This window comes from Protopterus annectens, chromosome 2.part0 (genome assembly GCF_019279795.1).
Source record: "Protopterus annectens isolate FY-2018-M chromosome 2.part0, PAN1.0, whole genome shotgun sequence".
Lineage (NCBI taxonomy): Eukaryota > Metazoa > Chordata > Ceratodontiformes > Protopteridae > Protopterus > Protopterus annectens.
In genome coordinates, this window is record NC_056728.1 from 1,171,359,177 (window position 1) to 1,171,380,320 (window position 21,144).

Sequence of the window (21,144 nt, forward strand, 5' to 3'; positions counted from 1 at the left end):
AGATATTCTTGAGTTGTCTGTGTTGTCTCATTAGTTCTCACAGTTACATCTTGTACAACAGACTTATGATAAGCATTAACATAAGACATGGTACTGTCACATAATGGTAATGAAGCACAGTCACAGCTATCACTACTCAAAGCAAGTGCCCCAAATGTCTTTTTCAAATAATATAGACCAGGACTGGATAATGAATACAGTTTTTCATATTCTACATTACCTTAAAAACCCAGGACTAATGTAGATTAATCTTATGTAATCTGAATTCTATACTTAAAACTTCATACTTGCAATAAGGCAACTCCACTAAGCCAACACAAAATGGATTTGCAGTCCAAAAGCTTATGAGCATTTGAGGGGACAAGGATTTGTAAGATTCCTTACATCTGGGATTCCCTGCCTTGGGTAGCCTGACATCTGGCCAGCATACAAAAGCCTTATGTTGCTTTAAGGTACTCTGTACATCACACATATATTCCTCAGATAGCACACGGCATAAAGGTGATGTCAGGACATATCATACTCAGAACTGATAGCCCCAGTAGGAACGCCAGTCCAAGGAAAATCAAGAAGTAACTCTAGATAGGGGTCCAGGGAAGTAAATAGTGTGGGAAGAAATAGCCAGGGAATTGTTATGGCTAGGCTTGTATAGGCCCTAGGGTCGATAGCCTAGTACCAGCCTATGAACCTATGAACCAGTACATCCAGAAAAGAAACCAGGGGGAGGAGGGATGGCGTGAATGCTGCAACAGTGAAGCAAAGGACATGTACTCTTATAGTAAAATTTTACACAACTGTACTATGTCCTTCCATTCACTGGTTGCAATATTCCTTACATCTGGGAGAGTGCCAAAGCTGACGAAGAAACTTGGGAGGAGGAAGGACCAGCAGAGCCCTTTTGAAAGCCAAGACAGATGGCCCTAGCAAAACCAGCTTTAGCATTGGAGATTCCATCCAACTTGTAGTACTTGGTAAAAGTATGCACAGAAGTCCAGGTAGCTGCCTCAAGAACAGAGTTAGCATCCAAACTCTTGAAAAAAGCACCAGAAGAAGCTACAGCCTTAATAGAATGAGCCTTTGCAGAAGAAGGAAGGCTGCTACCATGGAAAGAATAACAAAAATAAATAGCCTTTGACATCCAAGAAAAATGGTTTGCATAAACACACCCAATCCTAGAGACCTAGAATGAAAAGAAACAATTGACTGAGCAGATTTTCTAATAGACTTAGTCTTATCCAAATATAATCTGAGTTGTCTATGTACATCCAAAGTATGCTGCACCCTCTGCCTTGCAGATTGAGAAGATGGGGAAAAGTAAGCAAATTGATTAAGTGACACATCATTAACTGCCTTAGGCATAAAAGAAGGATTACTAAACAAAGACACCTTGTCCTTATGAAACACTAAAAAAGGAGGAGAAGCCATAAGGGCCTGAAGCTCAAACACCTATCTAGCAGAAGTAAGGGCCAGCAAAAGAACAGTCTTCCAAGAGTAGTGTTGCAAGGAAGCTGAAGTAGCAGGTACAAAAGGAGTCTAAGTCAACTTCTCCAAAACAAAATTAAGATCCCAGGGAGGAATAACAGGCTTCCTGGAAGGCCTAATATGAAGGATACCTTTAAGGAATTGTTTAGCCTCAAATCTAGAAGCTAAAGGAGGAAATAAAGGCAGACAAGAAGATATATCTGATAAGTGGGCCTTAACAGAAGCAATTCACACAAGAAAGAACCAAAGGAACATCCACAGTAAGTGGTTCTAGGTTACAAGACAGACACTGAACAGAAAACCTCTTCCATTTGGATAAGTAAGATTTCCTAGTATTGGGTTTCCTGGCCTTCTGCAGGACCCTAAGCATGTCCTAAGAAAAAAAGTGTCTATGTCAAAATCCTATCACACACAGTAAAGAGTGGACAGGTGGGGATGGATTAGAGCTCCCTTGTCTTGTGTGAGTAAGTCCACTCTGTGAGATAACTTGTGATGATTGCCCTTGGCTAAATGCAGAAGAAGACAGGACCAATGCTGTCTTGGCCAAAAGGGAGTCCCCAACAAGGGTTTGGGAACATCCTGTTGAATTTTTAACAGGACTTTTGGAATGAGGGGAAGGGGAGGGAATACATAAAGAAACATTGCCTTCCAAAAAATAGCTAGGGTGTCCACCTTCCACACCAGAGGACCTGAGACTCTGCCACAAAATAGAGAAAGCTGTAAATTCAGAAGGGAGGCAGATAGATCTACTTGAGGAGTACCCCACTGGTAGACAATGTCCAGAAACAGATCCATGTGAAGCATCCATTTATGGGACTGAGTTAAGGACCTGCTCAGAGTGTCTGTCACAATGTTTTGACCTGAGAGAATGTAAATTGCCTGAAGATTCACTTGATACTGGACAACAAGATCCTATACCAGCAGTGCCAATCGGCAAAGAAGATAAGATCTTGTACCCCCATTTTTTCATAAACCACATCATTGTGGTATTGTCTGTGAATACCTTGAGAGGACCTGAGGAGAAAAGAGGATGAAAAGCCTGGAGAGCCAGCAGAAGAAGTCTCATCTCTTTGACATTGATGTGCTCCTTCTGCTGAAGATGTGACCACACTCCCTGCACCTTTAGGGAGCCAAAAGCTGCTCCTCATCTAACATCTGAAGCATCTCTGAATAGCTTCTGAGAGGGAAGAGGGGGATGAAAATGGAGCCCTGGATTCAGAGACAACTGTTGCTTCCACCACTGAAGTTCTTTCTTGAGACAAGGTAGAAGAGGAACTACAAATTCTAGATGATGTGCATGTCGAAGCTAAACTGACTTTAGGAATCACTGAAACTTTGTCATGCAGAGGTTAGCCAGAGGGACCATAGGAATAGTGGATGCCATGAAACCCGGAGGTCTCAAAAAATCCCTGGCTGTAATGGAGACCAGAGGAAGAAGAGCCTGAAAGAAGGAGATGAGAATTAAGGCTTTGGAGGAGGCAGAGATGCCAGCATAGGCACTGTCTGAATCCTGCAACCCAAAAAAACATGATTCTGATAAAGAGTCAGAGAAGACTTTCTGAAGTTTATTGTGAACCCCAGGCTCTGAAGAAGGGAAATAGTAAAATGAAGATTTTGCAACAAGATCTCTCGAGAGGAGGCCTGAATAAGCAGGTCATCCAAGTAAGGAAATACTTGGATACCCTGAAGCCTGCAAAAAGCAACCACAGGAGTGAGGCATTTGGGGAATACCCTTTGCTCAGTAGAAAGGCAAAAGGGCAAAGCAGAGAACTGAACATGCCAGGAAACAACAGAGAAACACAAAAAGTTTCTGAAAAGGGGATGGATCGAAATATGTAGATAAGCATACTTTGAGATCCAGAGACACCATATAAGTTTGAGGAAGCAAAGGAGGGAACAGAGTCTGAAAGGACAACATTCGAAAAGTGGGCACCTTCAGAAAAGTATTGAGATGACAGAGGTCTAAACTAGGTCTCCAAGTAGCCTCTTTTCAGGGTACTAGAAATACCCTAGAGTAACCCCCCCCCTCCCTTTGGGACACAGGCACCTCTTAAATAGTACCCTGAGTCAAAAGGTCTCAAAGTACCTCTTGGAAAAGGTGAAGTTGTTCCCGAGGAAGCTAAGGAATGCCCATAAAGGGGGGAGGGGATTTCCATACCATGAAATATCCCTGGCAAATAATGAACAAAACCCAAGAATCCTGAGTAATCTGAAGACAAACAGGAAGAGAGAGAGAGAAAGGTGAAGAGAAAGAGGAACAAAGCTGGAAACGAAGGATAGTCAGACAGTACCTGGTTTATCTGGAAAGGAAGACTTCTGAGAATCTGAAGACTGAGTAGCCTTAACAGAAGGAGCCCACTTGCCACTCTTTTTGCTGTTAGGAGGAGGATGAGTTTGCCTCCGAACAAAGGCCGGCTTATTGTGGTAGTCTCTCTGAAATTTAGGTACAGGAGAGACAAACACATGTTTGAGTTCCTGTAAGGCCTTCCCCTTATCCTGAAGGGACTTAAACAAATCAGCAGCAGCTTCCCCAAGCAAGTGTTTATTATCAAGATGGGCATCCATCAGCCTAGCCTTGATATCATCAGGCAATGGTTGAAGCTGAAGCCAAGAATACCTCCTCATTACTGACCCAAAAGCAGCAGCTCTCGAAGAAGCATCTGCTGCATCATAGCTACATTTGATGGAATGATGAGCTATCTGGGAGGAAGTCCTTACCGAAAAAGGGCAGAAGTTTTTACCCTCAGAGTCTGAAAAATCAGAAATACTTGACAGGCCCAGGGTAGGAAAGCTAACAAATACCTGGACATAGGGGTCTGATAATTAACACCCTAAAAGCCAAGGTAGCTGAGGTGTAAACCTTCTTACCCAGCCTTTCCATGGCTGTTCTCTCTTTATCACAGGACAGTAACTTGGACAAAGGAAGCAATTGAGAAGGCTTGTCACAGGCTACAGACACCACTGAGGGGTCAGCAGGAGGACGCTTGTACAAATATTTAAAGTACTCAGGCACCCTATAAAATCTATCAGGCTTTTTGGAAGCAGTAAGAAGAAAATCAGGGGCTTTAGAGGCATTGAAAAATGCAGCCAGTAAAGCAGCCAAAACAGGAGGAATAGCTGAAGGTTTTGCAGATTCCATCTGCAGTAACTCATAGTACCTCTTATTCATTTTAGATACCTGAGCACAATCCCATTTAAAAAAACGTCATCATCCTGGAGATCGTGTCCCCAAAATATATTTCTTCAAAGGGAGCATCAGGACAGGTAGATTCCTCTCCCTCTGACCCATAGTCCAAAGGAGAAGGAATTTGGGAAGAATAAGCAAGGGATTCCTCATCATAATCCACCTCATCTTCAGAGGAATCCTGTTCCCTTTGCCTTTTAAGGGGAGTAGGGGACCAAGGGGGAGCTGGAACAGAACCCCCCAAGGAGGTTTCAGTGCCATCTAAGCATTAAATAAACCCTGAGTGAAGGCCTGACACTGACTCTGTGGATCCCTAGGGGTAGGAGAAACATGTCTGTTTTTTTTTCTTTAATGGGACTTCTGCCCTGTAAAACTTAAAAGGCTCTAACCCAGGATGGCATTCAGTAACAGTAGTAGGGACTTCTTCCCTAACTAAAATCTGAGGAACATCGAGGCCCTTTGGAAATAATCAACCATGGTTCCCCTGAATGTTCGAAATGGGCAACTGCAAAGCCTTATTGGATGTGCTGAAATCCAGATCCCTGCCAGCTTCCAACCAAGTCATGGCACAGGAATCTGACAAAAAATGTTGGGCAAACCTCCAAGTTCTCACTCACCTCAGGAGAAATGTCCAGTGGAGGCTGGATGGTGGAGGTCTTGGTTTCTTAAGCTTGTTCTTCCCTGATAGCTGACCCTTGGGCCAGGAAGTTGCCTCCATAGTATCCCTACCCAGAAGCTTAAGTCACTGATTCTCCAGATACAATGTAAGGGAAGCAAGCCTATTATTGAAAGTCTCTGGTAGAAAAGCCTGATAGATAGAACAGATCGTATGGCTGTGAGAGGCACCTAGGCAAAATAAACACTGCTCATGGTGTTCCTTCTGGGGAATATGTCTCACACACTGGCATTTACACTTTCTGGATGACATGAACCCCTAGAAGCAACCAAAATACATAAAAAAATGAAACCCCAACAGGGCACTTATCTGCAACTACTCCAAAACCAGCAAACAGGGCATAGGCATTCAGACCGACAATTGAGAGATGCATTTGGATTTGCAGCAAAGAAGTTCTGAGGATGGTACATCCAGACATCATTTTTATGCCCTACCCTATGGTAGAAGCATACATCTGATGTACAGTGCACCTTAAAGCAAAAGAAGGCTTTTGTATACTGACCGGACATCGGGCTACATGTGGCATGGAAAGATGTAAGCAATACTGTAACCAGTGAATGTAAGGACATCAGACATGATGTACTCTAAAAAAAATTCCAAATATCAGTTATGAAACTGGGCAGTGCAAACCAAAAGGACTTTCACACATTGCTGTTGAACAACAGCAATATGTAAGAGAACTGCAATATGTGAGAATCCTATTGATTTGCACCAGGCTGACCTTGAAATGCAGCTTCAATTAAAGAAACAAAATATGGAAATGAGATGTCTGAAATCAAAGCAGATGAGAGAATGAAACAGTATAAGGTGTAAAAATGAAAACAAAAAGCCTTAAGCTGCAGGGAAGAAAAGGAAACATTAGTATGAGATAGCCATTGCAACTAGAGACAAAACAAGGACAGAGAGATTGAGAGTGAACAAAAAAAGAGGTTAAAGCTACAGAGATGGAGAAGGAATAATTGCATGAGAGAAAGATGGTATCCCTTAGTCAAGTGCATTTGAGTAACAGGGTGAAAACCTATCCACAAAACCAAAGTCATTACTAAATTGCTTCCTCAGTATAAATATGCAGTTGATTTTGAGAGTTTTATACAGGCCTTTGAAAGTGTGTGCAAGCAGAACCAAATGACCAAGAGAAATGGATAAAGTTTTTAACAACTTTGACCATTGGTAGGGCTATGCATGCGGTCTGTAAGATATCTGATTCTGATTGTGTTGACTATAGCAAAGGAAGGGGTGTTCTTTTTGAATGTTTTAAGAACAAACTTAAAAATAAAAAAAAAGCAGAGAAGAAAGTCATAAGGAAGTATCAGCGATTTCATACGTACTTACTTTTATAGATGGATGAGTGGATCTCAAGTTACTACTTTTGAAATGATGAGAGACTTCATGATAAAGGAGAAAGCAATCAGTACTTTGCCTAAGGATATGAGGATCTAGTTGACAGAGAGGAGGGAATGTACCTTGGCTGAAGATATAAGCAAAAGGGTGACCTATAGATAGCAACCATATTGTAGCTGCAGCATTCTATATTACTTAATCAAAAACTAACTGTGGCAAACATCCATTCATCAAGGACAAATCAGTGAATGGACATTCATTGATGAACTAATATGGACTGTAACTGCACAAGATAGGCTGACCTCTCACTATACATGGGTATATGGAACCCATGGAGCGGTCTCAATCATTATATCTTGTTTCATAAAGAAAAAGATGAAGTCACTGGTTCCACTACATGCCAAGGCCTTGGGATTAGATATTTTCACTATAACCATCTAGAACATGTATGGTTCAATGGTTCACAGAGGTAAGATGAGGGAACAATAGCCCTTTGAGAGAGCTAAGACAGGTAATACCACAGTACTGGCTGCCATTAAACAGCAGTTTCTCCAGATTATCACAAGGGCATGCACCATATTCTGGTAGAGAGTAAAAAGGGATACTATATTAGGCAAAGCTGTTATAAAGCCTGCAGTTGTTAGAGAGGAACATTACTTATCTAGGCAGTTCACCCCAGTTTGAGCCATGGGTGGTACACCCTTTCAGGTACCATTGGCAACTTGGACAGGAACAAGTGCAAATGACAAACAGGTGGCAGTTTTTTTTGTCAGTGTTTGCTCATATTCCAGCAGATGTCTTTATAACAAATGACTTTGGTGACACATTACTTTGCGTACATACAGCTACATACAGCCAGGCATGGAGGCAATATATGGGGAAAATGTTGCGGAGGGAGGGAGCAGCCAGCACTTATAATTATAATACAGGCTGGTAATATTGCTGCCTCTGCAAAAGACCACTGTAACTGAAGCAAGTCTGAATCGAAGCCACAGATGTCAAAAGATGCTAGACTTGTAATGGAAGGGGAACAGAGGATCATAAAGGGAAAAAGTTGCTCTCGGATTCCACTTTGCAAATTTTAAAGGCGGTAGGTAAGGAAACATATCACTCTAAAGTGCAGAAGGAGTGAGCTTATTGGGACAAAGGTACTTTTGTACAAAGAATAGACAATGAAAGGGGGTCGTAATGAAGAAGGGATATGGCAGTTGACAGATCCATCATTATAACCCATGATATTCCTTTTCCAGGCTATCTAGGCATAAAGCATACAAATAGAGGTTTATGTAAAAAATTTATTACCCAGCTATTGCAAACGACATAACAGGGGATGCTGATGTGAACAGTGAAAGATGGTTATGAAGGCAGGAGATAAACTAATTAAAAAAAATGTTTTTCATTGCAGCATTATGACCTATGATACTTTGGACTATGTCCTGTAAAAAGAGAAACAGAGCAATAAAAATCACAAGATGCATATTGTCCAATCTACTTAATAGAAAACAAATAAAAAGGAACAAGAAAAATAATTGTAAATGTACAAAAATCAGCTAAAAATATGTATAATTAGGAACATGAATAATGCACTGGACAAAGAAAAAAGAACAAAAAGCTAATTGATCTCCCATATAAATACCACCAATTGTGCATTGTGTTATACATAAGAATAAAACACATCTTTCCATAAAAGACCGCCTTTATCATTACATCTACATTTTATAGTATATATAAACTGATTTAAAACACATACGTTAAGGTATTTTCTAGCCGGAGTGGTGCAGCGGTAGCATTGTCACCTCACAGCAAGAGGTTCTCCTGTTTGATTCTTGGCTGGAGTGCCTTCTGTGTGGAGTCTGCATGTCCTCCCTGCCATCGAGTGGCATTCAAAAGACATGCGTGAATTGGCGTGCCTTCTTTGAAGGTTGGATGTTGGGCTGGCACCTTGGCACCGTAAAAATCTACTGCCAATCATTAGCGGACCGAAGTTCCGTTGTGTCAACCCCTAACCCAGAAAAGTTGAAAGGAGAGGAAGAAGATTAAGCTCTTCTTCAAAGCTAATGGGTTATCCATCCTTTGATTTATGTTGTCTATGTTCTTGAATACAGGTTTTAAAATGTCTCCACGTCTATCAAATACAGAAGGGGGAGCAGGAACACTACTGTATAAATAACATTCACAACTTGATGAAAAAAGAGGGACAGAGACACACCTTTTATTAGTATTACTTACACAGTCTTTTCATGAATACATTTTATTTGGAATTAATTTTTTCAAAAGTTTGAACTATGTATGGACATAAATTGCATGTCTCAACTGTGAAAATCCCAAAATAAGTCTATGGGTAATATTTAGCTCCATAGAAGTCTAAAACATGACTTTGTACAAGGAAATCACCAATAGTCCAAACTCTTCTGTAGAATAAACAAATAAAACTACATACATATTTATGCAAACAGTCATGCTGTACTAACACTGGTTAATTATTACTGTATTCATATTTTAGGGGTTTCTCTCTATCTCTCTCTCTCTCTCTCTCTCACACACACACACACACACACACACACACACACACACACACACACACACACACACACACACACACACCACCCTTTTTTACAGGTTTAAACCTGTACAGTCTTAGTAATGGGATACATGGAAGCATGGATCTGAGACTGTCCATTTAAGAGAATTACTTGGAATGTTTAGTAATCAGAGGAAGCTAGAAATATTTCATTAATAATATAGCAGAAGTCAGTGTTTGAGAGTTCAGAAGAATATGGAGGATTTTCCTGTGAAATGAGCTGTACAGAAGTTAGAATGGTTGGTTCGGATATGGAGAGTCTTTGTTAAGAGTTTAGAACTGTCTGTAGAAGTCCTGGAAGTTGAGATCCAGAACCATATTTTTCACCAAGTTGTGATGAGCCAGATATATTCATCTATATGATTTTTACAGTATTACTTGAGAGAAGTATTTGTCAGAGACTTTTTGCTTATCTGCTACAGACTTTAGTGGTATGTTAACGCATTTATTTTGTGTGCCGGGGCTTTACATTTACACATAAGATGAGGCAGTATCTATAGAGAACTTTTACTTGTGTGCCCTGGCTGTTGGTTATTTGTCCAACAGCCACAAACTGGATGAACGGTCATAGCTTACCAGTGTGAGACTTTTATTTGCTTTATTTTAATTCTACAGCTGTTACTGATCTGTGGATGAGATCTGGCAGAAGAGACAGTATTTTCTCTTTTCTTCGGGAATATAACTGGTTTCTCTCACCAACATAAACTGTTGCTAGAGACAGAGACTTTTAGCTAACCATTATGTTTTTGGCTTTTTTAAGACTGCGAAGTGCTATCCAGTCTGTGAGTTTTTTATAGCACCGTTCAACCAGTTCTACTATGAAATGCTTACTTCCTGAAAGTCATAGTTTCAAAAGAACGAAAAAAAATGCCTAAACTCCAAAAGGGTGAAAAACTCCTTTCTTGATTTTTTCCAGTGGGGAGAGGTGGGTCAGGGAGGCAAGTCCCCCTTTGAAATGTATATATAACAACTTCATGGTCGCACTAACTCAAAGAAGGGAGAAGTCTTCCAAAAGAACTGAGCCATTGCCAGTGCACAATTAGAAATTTCACCTGCTGTGATTTCCTATGGAGAAAAATTACTCATTGCTATGCTGTTCATCCTTTTCTTCTGTGGGCTACTGATGCTCGAACAGTTTTACTTTGAGCATGCGTTGGGAAACCCCTTTCTACAATACTGAGCTAGAGTGACTAGTTGTGCTGCATAGTACAAGTTGTTGCACTGGATGGAACATTCTGATTTTACATTTTGTTAAAAATAAAAGTACTTTTGTAAAGAAAACTGTGGTGCTTTCTGCCTGTACCTACCATACTATATAGTGATGATCTGATAAACTGCAAGAAAACATGATGATATTTTACATTTGTAGTCTTGACTTTGTATGCAACTTACTTTTCAGACAAGCATCTGGTGTTCCATTCTTTAACAATTCCCTTTATAACGGTAATGAAATTGACTATAATGTTTATTTAGTCCTACCCTGGGTTTCACATTTGACACTATCTCATATAGTCACAATTTAAAATGACATTAACAGATATCATTTCAGCAAAATATTTCATAGCCACTGAACAATCGATGCAAGGATGCCACATGATACAAAATAAAATGTGGTATGCTGTGCATTTGTAGAAATTTGTGGTTCTCTGTTCTTTGCTGTTTTTTTTTCTGGTTGGTGTCAAGATCATTTAAAGGCAAGAAACTACCAGATATAAAGTTTATTAATGTGTGCCCTGAACCCATTTATCATAAAATGTTTGGTAACTGCTGTTGAGAAACCTCAATATGCCAGTCAGAGGTAAAGTAATAGACACTATAAAATAATTAAACATTATTCCAGAAGTACTGCAGTATAACCCTGACTAACCTGTAATTATATTTACATTTCATTCATAGCATTTGAATTTTTTTGCATTGATAGATCTTGGCACTGAAGTTGTAACACATTGCACTTTAGGATGAACAATATAGCTTCACAATTTTTAATTTTAAACACAAACAATTCAGGAAATCTGCAATACAATCATACTTAGCCAACTACAGGACCTAAAAGAGTTATGGAATGTGTTCTGTATGGTGTTGGGGGGGGGGGGGACAAAAGGCTGGTGGCTGAAAAAAGAAAACAAAACATGAACATATACATGATGTTTTTTAAGTAAATCTTGTTAAACTAAACTTACTGAACCAAAAACATGATGAACTGCTTTCTGTTTAATTTAGAGGACAGCAAACCATCATTCTGGACTTTGCCCAGGAAAAGGATTATACCCACTTTGAGTTTTTTTTTCGGCAGCATTTCTGAGTTAAAAAAACATTTGTAATGCACTCATTCATTACTTTTAAATCTTGAGTAAAATTAGCCTCTGCTAATTATAATTTGCAGGTGCAAGCCTATGTCACAGCATGCTTGCTTATTCTGCACTGACATACACAGGCAGCTACTAAAATGAAGGTATGCAAAGATCCAGCTTACTTATATTCTTTATTATAGGAACATAATCTACTATTTATATAACTTACACAGACCTTGGAAAAAGATCTCCAGCTTTTTAATATTATGTACTTGTTAAACTTGTTCATATTGCACAAAAGGTGTGTTTAGTTGAATCTTTTCTCAATAACTTCACCTTTTTCTTTTCAATTATTTATCTCTGTTTTGCCTTACCTGCTTGTCTGTTGTAAAGAAATACATATTTTCATGAAGTTATGGTTTCTTTGACCTTACTGTCATCCGCTGGTAACCTGCTGCTATGTGTTCTTTGTCTATCTCAACACCATTTCTCTTTTAAGATGTATAACTCCTTCCTCCACAAGCGTGTACACAGACACACACACACATACACACACACACACACACACACACACACACACACACACACACACACACACACACACACACACACACACACACACACACAAAGTGGGATAGAGACACACCTTTTATTACTATAGCTTACACAGTCTTTGTAAAATAGTTTGTCATTTCGAACTGGCCTTTGCAGTGCTGAGATTTTATATATTTCTAGTCAACATCTGCATGAATGAGGCAGTGCTATAGAATGGGCTGAGTAATAATAAAACAGAAGAAATGAAATACATAAATAAAGGTTCACTCTAGATTATACATATATCTAATGACCTACCATTATTTCCACATTGCCAATGCATTCTATAGTGCAGTCAACACCACCATCAGTTAATTCCAGCAGGACTTCATGAATGGGCTTCTGAAACCTCAGCGGGTTGAGGCATTTGGTAGCACCAAGCTCCTTAGCAATTTTAAACTTGCTTTCTTCAATATCAATGGCAAAAATGTGTGATGCCCCTGCCACTTTACAGCCCATAACAGCTGCAAGTCCAACTCCTCCTAAGCCAAAAATGGCACAAGTCGATCCTGGCTTAACCTACAGATGAAAGGCAGAAAATATACACATTAGTTGTCAGCTGTTATATGTGCCTGACTTTGGAGCAAACACTTTAAACATTACAGACCTATATATGTATATATATATATATATATATATATATATATATATATATATATATATATATGTATGGCGGCAGAGTGGCACAGCGAATTGCATTGTTGCCTCACAGCAAAAGGTTCCCTGGTTTGATTTTCAGGTGAGGTACTTTCTGTGAGGAATCTGCATGTCCTCCCTGTGTTCACATGGGTTTCCTCCCACATTCTAATGACATGCAGTAGGTGGATTGTGTCACTTCTCTTGTGCATACTAATAAGACAAAGAGGCTCAGGTGTTTGTTTAAGTAGTCTATTACATACAAACACATCAGGATGGATGGCTGGAACATTAAACTTAAAAACAACTATCTAAAAAATCTTAAAAACTACTACATACTTGCATGCTATCACTCTGGCCGCTCGCTCAAAATGGCACTCTTGCTTGCACGTGCTCAGTACTTATATGCACGTGTCCACTGACTGGAATGCTTCTTAGAGGTATACCACACACTCTGATCTACATCTTCCCTCTTTACTGAGCTGTCTTATACAGGCAATGACATTTGAATAGACATGCAATTATACAGACAATAATAAACAAAACAACAGTCATGTTCAGGTTGCCATGTATCTGGAACTAGGTCTGGAAATGTGACCTGATCTCGTAATGTAATAGTTAGGACTGGATTTAGCAACAGGGACAGTCACTTGGGAATGTTCAGCTTCTGGCTCTTAGGGATTTTCTCAGGAACAGGGATTGCTGATGGAATGTTCTCTGGAACAGGAACATTGGACAAGTCACTCTGAGAATTAGTCTTTGTCACAGGCAAAATGCTGTAACACTGGCTCAGACACTGGTAATAAATGTTTCCAATTCTGCCTGAATTCCATTCCTTGTGATTCCACAATGCATGCTGTCTGCATCCTCACTATCTCCCTTTCTTTTAATGAACTGAGCAGTTTGCTGGTCTTATCATAGTAGGACCTCCGAGACAAACACTTTTTCAACAGTTGAGCTTTCACTGCGTTGTTGTTTTAGCACATGGAACCAATAAATTGCTACAGATTGGTAATGTGGTTCTGGTTTGTCACAACATAAGTGTCTGGGCAGGTGAACCAAGACAATTGTCATGAGGAATGTTTCTGAGATTTAGCAAGTTTAGAAAAAACATCAGTACTGTCATGTTTGGATTTCTCTAACATATGCTTTGCACTTAGAACTCCACATTCAGCCAAGCTGTTTGACTGTGGGTACTCAGGACTGCTCATAACATGAACAAAGTCCCACATTTCAGCAAATTGTCTAAACTGCTGACTTGTAAACTGTGCACCATTGTCAGAAATAACTGTGTGGACTACCATGCATAGAAAAATGTCTCTTCAACTTAGTAATGACAGCACATGAAGTTAGTTTAGGAAGTAGGTCAGTCTCGTACCAATTTGAATAAGAGTCTACTATCACCAAGTAATGTTGACCATTCTACTCAAAGATATCTGTGGCTACTGTTGACCAAGGTAGTTCAGGAATCTGGCTTAACTGAAGTGGTTCTTTCTGTTGATGTGGTTTAGTACTATTACTTACTGAACAAGATGAAAGTACTTTCTCAATATCTTTTGACATAGAAGGCCAAAATACTAGTCCTCTCACCCTTCTTTTGATCAAGTTAGTTTCTGGGTGGCTACAGTGCAAGATTTTAATGTACTCTTGTTGTAAGGACTTTGGAACAATTATTTTAGGACTTTTCATGATGATTGTCTGACAAAATCACATCTCTGTATAGAAAATACTGCTGCATTTCTCCTGGTAAATAAGATTGTTTTGAAGGCCATCCTCAATTGATAAAGAGGTTGAGCTTCTGGAGAATTGGAACTGAAGCTGTGTGAGTTCTAAGCTCATCAGGATGTGTCAAAGAAAGCTTTCTCACTTACATGACTTCAAAATCAGATTGCTCATTAACATGTTGTTCTGTTTTTTTCTGGACGATTAAGATAAGGTATCAGCAAGATAAAGAAGCTTGCCTTTCATGTAAACAAGACTGAAATTGTACTTTTGCAATTTGAGCATCATATGTTGCAATCTGACAGGGGCTGTATAAATTGGCTTTCTCAAAATAGTGACTAGAGGTTGGTGGTCAGTTTCGATCTGGATAAGTTGACCATAAATATAATCATGAAACTTTGAACATGCAAACACAGTTGTCAAAAGCTCTTTCTCAATCTGGGCATATTGCATCTCAGTTTGGGTAAGAATTCTCAATGCATAGGCTACTGGTCTACACTCTTGAAGAATGACTGCACCTAGACCAAACTTAGAAGCATCACAGGAAAGAGTAACTGGTAGGGTGGGTGGGCTAGCAATTTTCTGTTTCAAGACATCAAATACTCTTCAGTGTTGTTCTGACCATGACCAGGTTATGTCTTTGCATGTCAGTTCTCTAAGCAGTGCTGAAAGTTGGTTCAAATCTGGAATGAACTTGCCTAAATTGTTGACCGTGCCAAGAAAACATTGTAGGGCTTGAACATTGTCTGGAGCTGACATCTTGAGAATTGCTGATTGCTTGGAAGGATCTAGTTGTAAACCTGAAATGGTAAACAAATGACCAATATATATATAACTTCTCGTAGCTTGAATTTGCACTTCTGAGGATTTAGCTTAACATTCACTTCATGTGCTTTTTGCAGAACTTTCTTTAGGTTTCTATCATGTTCGACTTCATGATCTCCTTCTACTAGAATATCATTTACTATAATAGCACATGGATAGCTAGAAAAAATTTGATCCAAGATAAGTTTACGGATGACTGTAAGTTGGGTGATGTCATAAATTCCCCCAATGATGTTAACATACAGCAATAGGGTCTCACAAGGCAAAGTATGGGTGTCAAAGTCATGGCCTTAAGTTAAAAGCAAAAAATGTATTTTCATACCATTCAGCAAAAACATGGCCCCTCCTGATTACCACATGAAAGGCAACCCACTAAGCACACAACCTGTGGTGAGAGAGCTGGGTACTCAGGTTGACAACAGTCTTGCATTTGACCATCATGTAGCTGAAGTAGTCTGAAAAGCCTTTAACTTGGTTCATCTCATAAAGTAAAGGGATTGCATCCAGAATAAAGGAGGTTATTACCTCTCTGTACTCCTCCTTCATTAGGCCTGTAATTGAGTATAATGCCCTGTTTTGTATGTACCTCTCCAATCACCTGCATCAACTGGAAAGGCCACAGAAATACCTCACAAAGAGAATCAATGGCCACCAACACCAGTCCTATGTGGACAGGCTCAAATCATTATCATTGTACTTGGTATACAGATTGCTCAGATGTGATCTGTGTCTTGCCTATAAGGCAATTTCAGGCCCTGTCCTACTAGAGATGCTCCATATCTGCAAGTCTAACTCGTCATGCATTACTCACTCGAAAGGCCTAAATCTAATATGCAACATCAACAAAACTTGCTAGATAGACAGGTTGGTCTCCCAGAGGCTGCCCCATCTCTGGAATAGACTTCCCACACACGTCAAACAGAGTACCTCGCTGATCCTCTTCAAGCACAACCTTGATGAGTAAATGGGAAACCACAAATTTGTCCGCGGGGTTCCACCTGTGGCCCTCATTGACAGGGGTGATAGGTGCTGACTGAGGTTTCTTTTTGGGGGATAAACTCTTGGCTAGGCTTGTAAGGGCCTCAGGGCTATTATCCTAGTAACCTTCTATGATCCTATGATCCATCACAAGACTTCACTGGCAGAATTTATTCCAAATGGCATTCTCAGAAATCTGTACCTCTCATATTGCACACCTGTAGTTGTTAGCAATGAAGAATTTTGATCAAACAAAATTTGCCAAAATGAACATTTTGAATCTGAGACAGAAAAAACAGTAGCAATTGGCAGGAGAGCAGCAACCTCCGCAACTGTGTGCATAAGATAATGAGGTCTTTTTAATGCTTTAAGTCTCTTGGATAAATGCATATTCTGATAACATTTGAGCTTTTCTTGTGAGCTACTACCATGGAAGACACCCATTCTGTTGGTTCTTCTACTGGACAAATTACTCCTTGCTGCACCATTTTGTCTAGCTTGGCCTTGACTCTGTTCTGAATAGCTACTGAACTTTCCATGCTGGTCTGATAACTGGACTGACCTCTGGGTCTAACTTCATGGAGTACACAACTGGAACTATGCCTAGTTTGTCTGAGAAAATATCAGCATACTCAGAGAAAATAGTTTGGGCGAAATTTGAGCTATTGTCATTCGAGCTTACATGATGGAAAACAGCCCCATTTTCAAACTATCTTTGGGGCCTAATAATGACTGCACATGTTTCTTGACTGCATAAAACTGCAAGTCATAGCTCTTTCCTGCAGAGTAACATGAAAGCACCACTGAGCCTTCGGTTTGAATCTTTTCACCACCATAAGCAACAAGCTTTGCACACTTTGTCAAAACAAGTTGTTCTGCAGCTTACTCTAGCTAATGTTTCTGCTGACATAACATTGCACTTTGAGCTAGTATCTACTTTAAGGTCTACAGGACTCCCATTAATCCGAACAGTACAAAATATTTCATTTTTTGCCCACAAATCTACTGCATTGACTATTTCAACAAGCACTGACACACCACAACATAAAAGATTGGGTTGCAGCTTTTTAACTGATCAACTTGCCTCTTTGTGTGCTCTGTTTTAATAAAAAAATATGCCTTATTTTATTTATAAAACCTTTTGAAATGATTCCACTTTTTGCAAAAATGACACTGCTGATCAAAAGCTAAGCTGTTTTCTCATTTGGGCTCATGATTACCAGCGTAATTACGAAAGCTGACTATAAGGCTTGCTACAACTTTTGCTGAGTCACCCCTGTGCTTTGCTGCATGCACCTCACTAAAGTAGCTCTGGGTTTTGTTGAACTTGCCCTGGGCTTTGATTTAGTGACCAAGGCCTTAGGCCTGTATCTGTTAACCTCATGCTGCATAATATCTACATTAGCTGTGAAACATACTAGAAAGCTTGCTCTCTTTGTAAGCATACTTGTGTGCCTTTCTGTAAGCTTGTATATATGACAAATCTCAATGGCCTTAGTTAACATTAAATCACTGTCTGGAAGCAAAATCTTTCTCACTGTGTCATCATTAATAAATCACACAAGCCTGTACTTTATCAACTCATCTCTCAAATAAAAAAATCTGCACGTTTTAGCCTTATTTCTCAAGTCAGTTATATATGCTGCAAAGGCTTCACTAGGCTTTTGATCTCTTCTGTAAAGTAAGTGTCTTTCCATTGTAATATTCGTTTGGGGGTTACACATTTCTCTAAATTTACATTTTAAGCATTCGTGATCTTTCCTCGTTTCAGCCTGCACCACAATTTGGTGGTCTTCCCCCTCCCGTGCAAACGCAGCAGGTACATTCATAAATGAATGCTCTCTTTCAGTGGCTTTTGAACCAGCTAGATTAAGCAGAATAAATTCCTTTGTGCATGCATCTTTGTCAGAAAAAGCAGCCCGTATGAAAATATTGTATTCCTGCTCAGTCTCCAGCTTACTGCAATATTGTTATCAAACACAAGCAGTGTGGGTCTGCGAAATCCTTCTGCCATGCCCACAAATTATAGTAAAACACAATGCAATCTTGGACCTTGTAATTCTGTATGAACATGCACACACACCGAGTACTTGTAATAATATTCAAATGCACAATAAACTCTTTGAAAGACTGTACTCTGCAAAATATTCTTTGAAATGACATGGCAATATGGCACACTTGTCAACATTTTCCACACTTTGGATATTTCGAATAGCTTTAGTTAATGGGAAAAAGTAGGGCATAGCAAAAAAATGTTGTTTTCCCTTTTTTGTACATTTTATGTGATTTGGACATTGTTTCAAACATTTTCATAATTATTTCGATATTTTTAGCAATATGTCACTGCTTTGGAAATTTTATTTAATTAGAAATTTGCTTTGAATGTTCTGAGTGCTTTGTTTTGTATTTGTGGTGAGAAAAGTCATTTAAAGAAGTTTTAGTACCTGGAATTTGTTTTTGACTTGTTTGCGAGTCATTTGAGCAGTTGGGATGATCCACTCATGTATATTCCTCCATTTCTAACTGGTTGCTTCTTGGCTGTGACTCTGGATCCCACTCTGACACAATGTCGCTCATCTTGTACATACTAATAAGATGTAGAGATTTGGGTGTTTGTTTAAGTAGTTTAGTACATACAAACACATCAGGATGGATGGCTGCAACATTAAACTTAAGCAAACTATCTAACTGACTGACTGCTACACACATGCATGCTATCACTCTGCCTGCTCACTCAAAATGGCACTCTTGCTTGCACTTGCCCACTGACTGGAATGCTTCTTAAAGGTATATCACACACTAATCTATAGATTGGACACTCTAAATTGGCCAGGTGTGAGTGTGCATGTGAGTGTGTGGTGTAGAAAAATTACCATAGCAGGGTTAGCCATCTGGTGGTGTAAACCTTGGCTCTAGATTATTGTCACTGTTGAAATGACACCCTGATTGCTTGTGCAAGAATGGGAAAAGGGAGTTGTGGATGTATGTGTGTGTGTGTGTGTGTGTGTATATATATATATATATATATATATATATATATATATATATATGTATAGGATAACTTCTAAATCCTGAATACTTACAATACAGAAGACCGGAATCCCGAGACCAGATACCCAAAAGGCGAGAAGACCAGAAGACCAAAAGTGCAAATTTCAAAATCGGGAAGTAGGGAGTTGTCAAGAGGTTAGGTAAGTATCTTTGGCTGTGTTAGTTAGGGGCTTTAGTGTGAGTGTGAGTGTAAGTGTGTGGTGTGACTGTGATGTGTGTGTGTGTGTGGGGGGAATGTAGGTGTGTGATGGTGTTTTTGTGTGTTTGTCTGTATAGTGCGACCTTGGAGTTAGAATATTTAAGTGGGGGGGGGGTAAAGCCACACAGAATTTATGTAGTGTAGGTTTGTGTGTTTGTGTTTTGGGTGAAGGTGTCTGTATGTGTATGTGTGTGATGTATGTTTAGTGTAGTGTTTGGTATTTTAAATTTCACATTTCTGGTCTTTTCGTCTTTTGGGTATCGGTATTGTAAGTATTCGGGATTTAGTAGTGATATATATATATATATATATATATATATATATATATATGGGTACGTATCACTTCACCTAAAACTCATTTTATTATAGATGTATAAGTTGTAGAGTCTTCCACGAAACACACCAAATTCTCGATAAAACACAGGTTTATTGAAGATAAAAGAGATAAGCGCTTTCGCGTGCTGGACTGCACGCTTCATCAGATCTAACACAATGAATTATTCTGAAGCTTATATACAAAAATATAATGATCAACTGATGCAATTAATCAATTAAATTGTATAATTAGATGGTTAACCAACTATTAAACAATCTTTGAAAATTCATTTAAAGTGCTAGTGCAGCTTTGCTTAACCCATTCTGCTTAAAAACTCATGACATAAAACAAATAATAAAACAAATAATAAAACATTCAGATAACATTTTATGACAAATTTAAAAAATAGAAATATTATATAGCTAAATAACATATATAGATGTAAAAGTTCATAATAATCTATACATGACACCTATATGAGAATAAAATATAAAATATATAGTATGCAATAGTGTGTAAACTGAATTAAATTCATTCATGTCCTTAGTGAATGAATATTGATACATGTTTGAAATATATAAAGATGTGCAAAAAATGTGTAAAATACATGGAAATGTTAAATAAAATGCAATGTATAAAAACATTAGAATAATTAAATATACTATAACCTATTATTAGTAATGTAAAATGGAAATTACACATGAAACCATATTCAATGGTCTAAACAAAATAAATTAATGGATGGAATGGAGAAACTCATTCCAAAAACATATGAATATGAATACAAAGTATAAAATGTAGAGTATAAGACTAATATATTGAATGTCAATAAACATAGGATGTATCATGACACCCTAGCTTAAGTATGGAATTTGAGTGAACTCATTTTACCGAAACTCAATTCACCTAAACCAAATCACCTAAAGTTTGTTTCACCTAAAACTCATTTCACTGAAAAGTAGTACAATAAGGCAAATCAAAGGTATATGTCCTTTTTCCCACTGTAGTGTGATCTTGGTTTTTGTATATATAGTTAGGGGGTGTGGGGGTGCAGACCCCCCATATTGGGGGGCATGGGGGCATAGACCCCCCACTTATTTTAGTTTATGGAGCCTGGATGATAAGAAATCCTTTACTAAATCCAGTAGTCAAAACGAAGTACAACCAAAGTACAAATACACGTAAAATCACAATATAAAAATAGATAAAAGAAAAAGTTTAGCGCTTTCATCAATATTCAGACTTCTTCAGAACAATAAATTGCTGGC

The 21,144-nt window shown here is 38.8% G+C and overlaps 1 protein-coding gene across 1 annotated transcript in view; it reads right to left on the minus strand.

Moving 5' to 3' along the window:
- The window catches only part of LOC122792828 (alcohol dehydrogenase class-3-like), a 286,376-nt gene that overhangs the window by 101,634 nt on the left and 163,598 nt on the right, over positions 1-21,144 (minus strand). Inside the window, exon 6 of the mRNA XM_044060387.1 lies at positions 12,408-12,668. Within this exon, the coding sequence (XP_043916322.1) occupies positions 12,408-12,668 (261 nt within the window). The remainder of the gene's footprint in view (positions 1-12,407; positions 12,669-21,144) is intronic.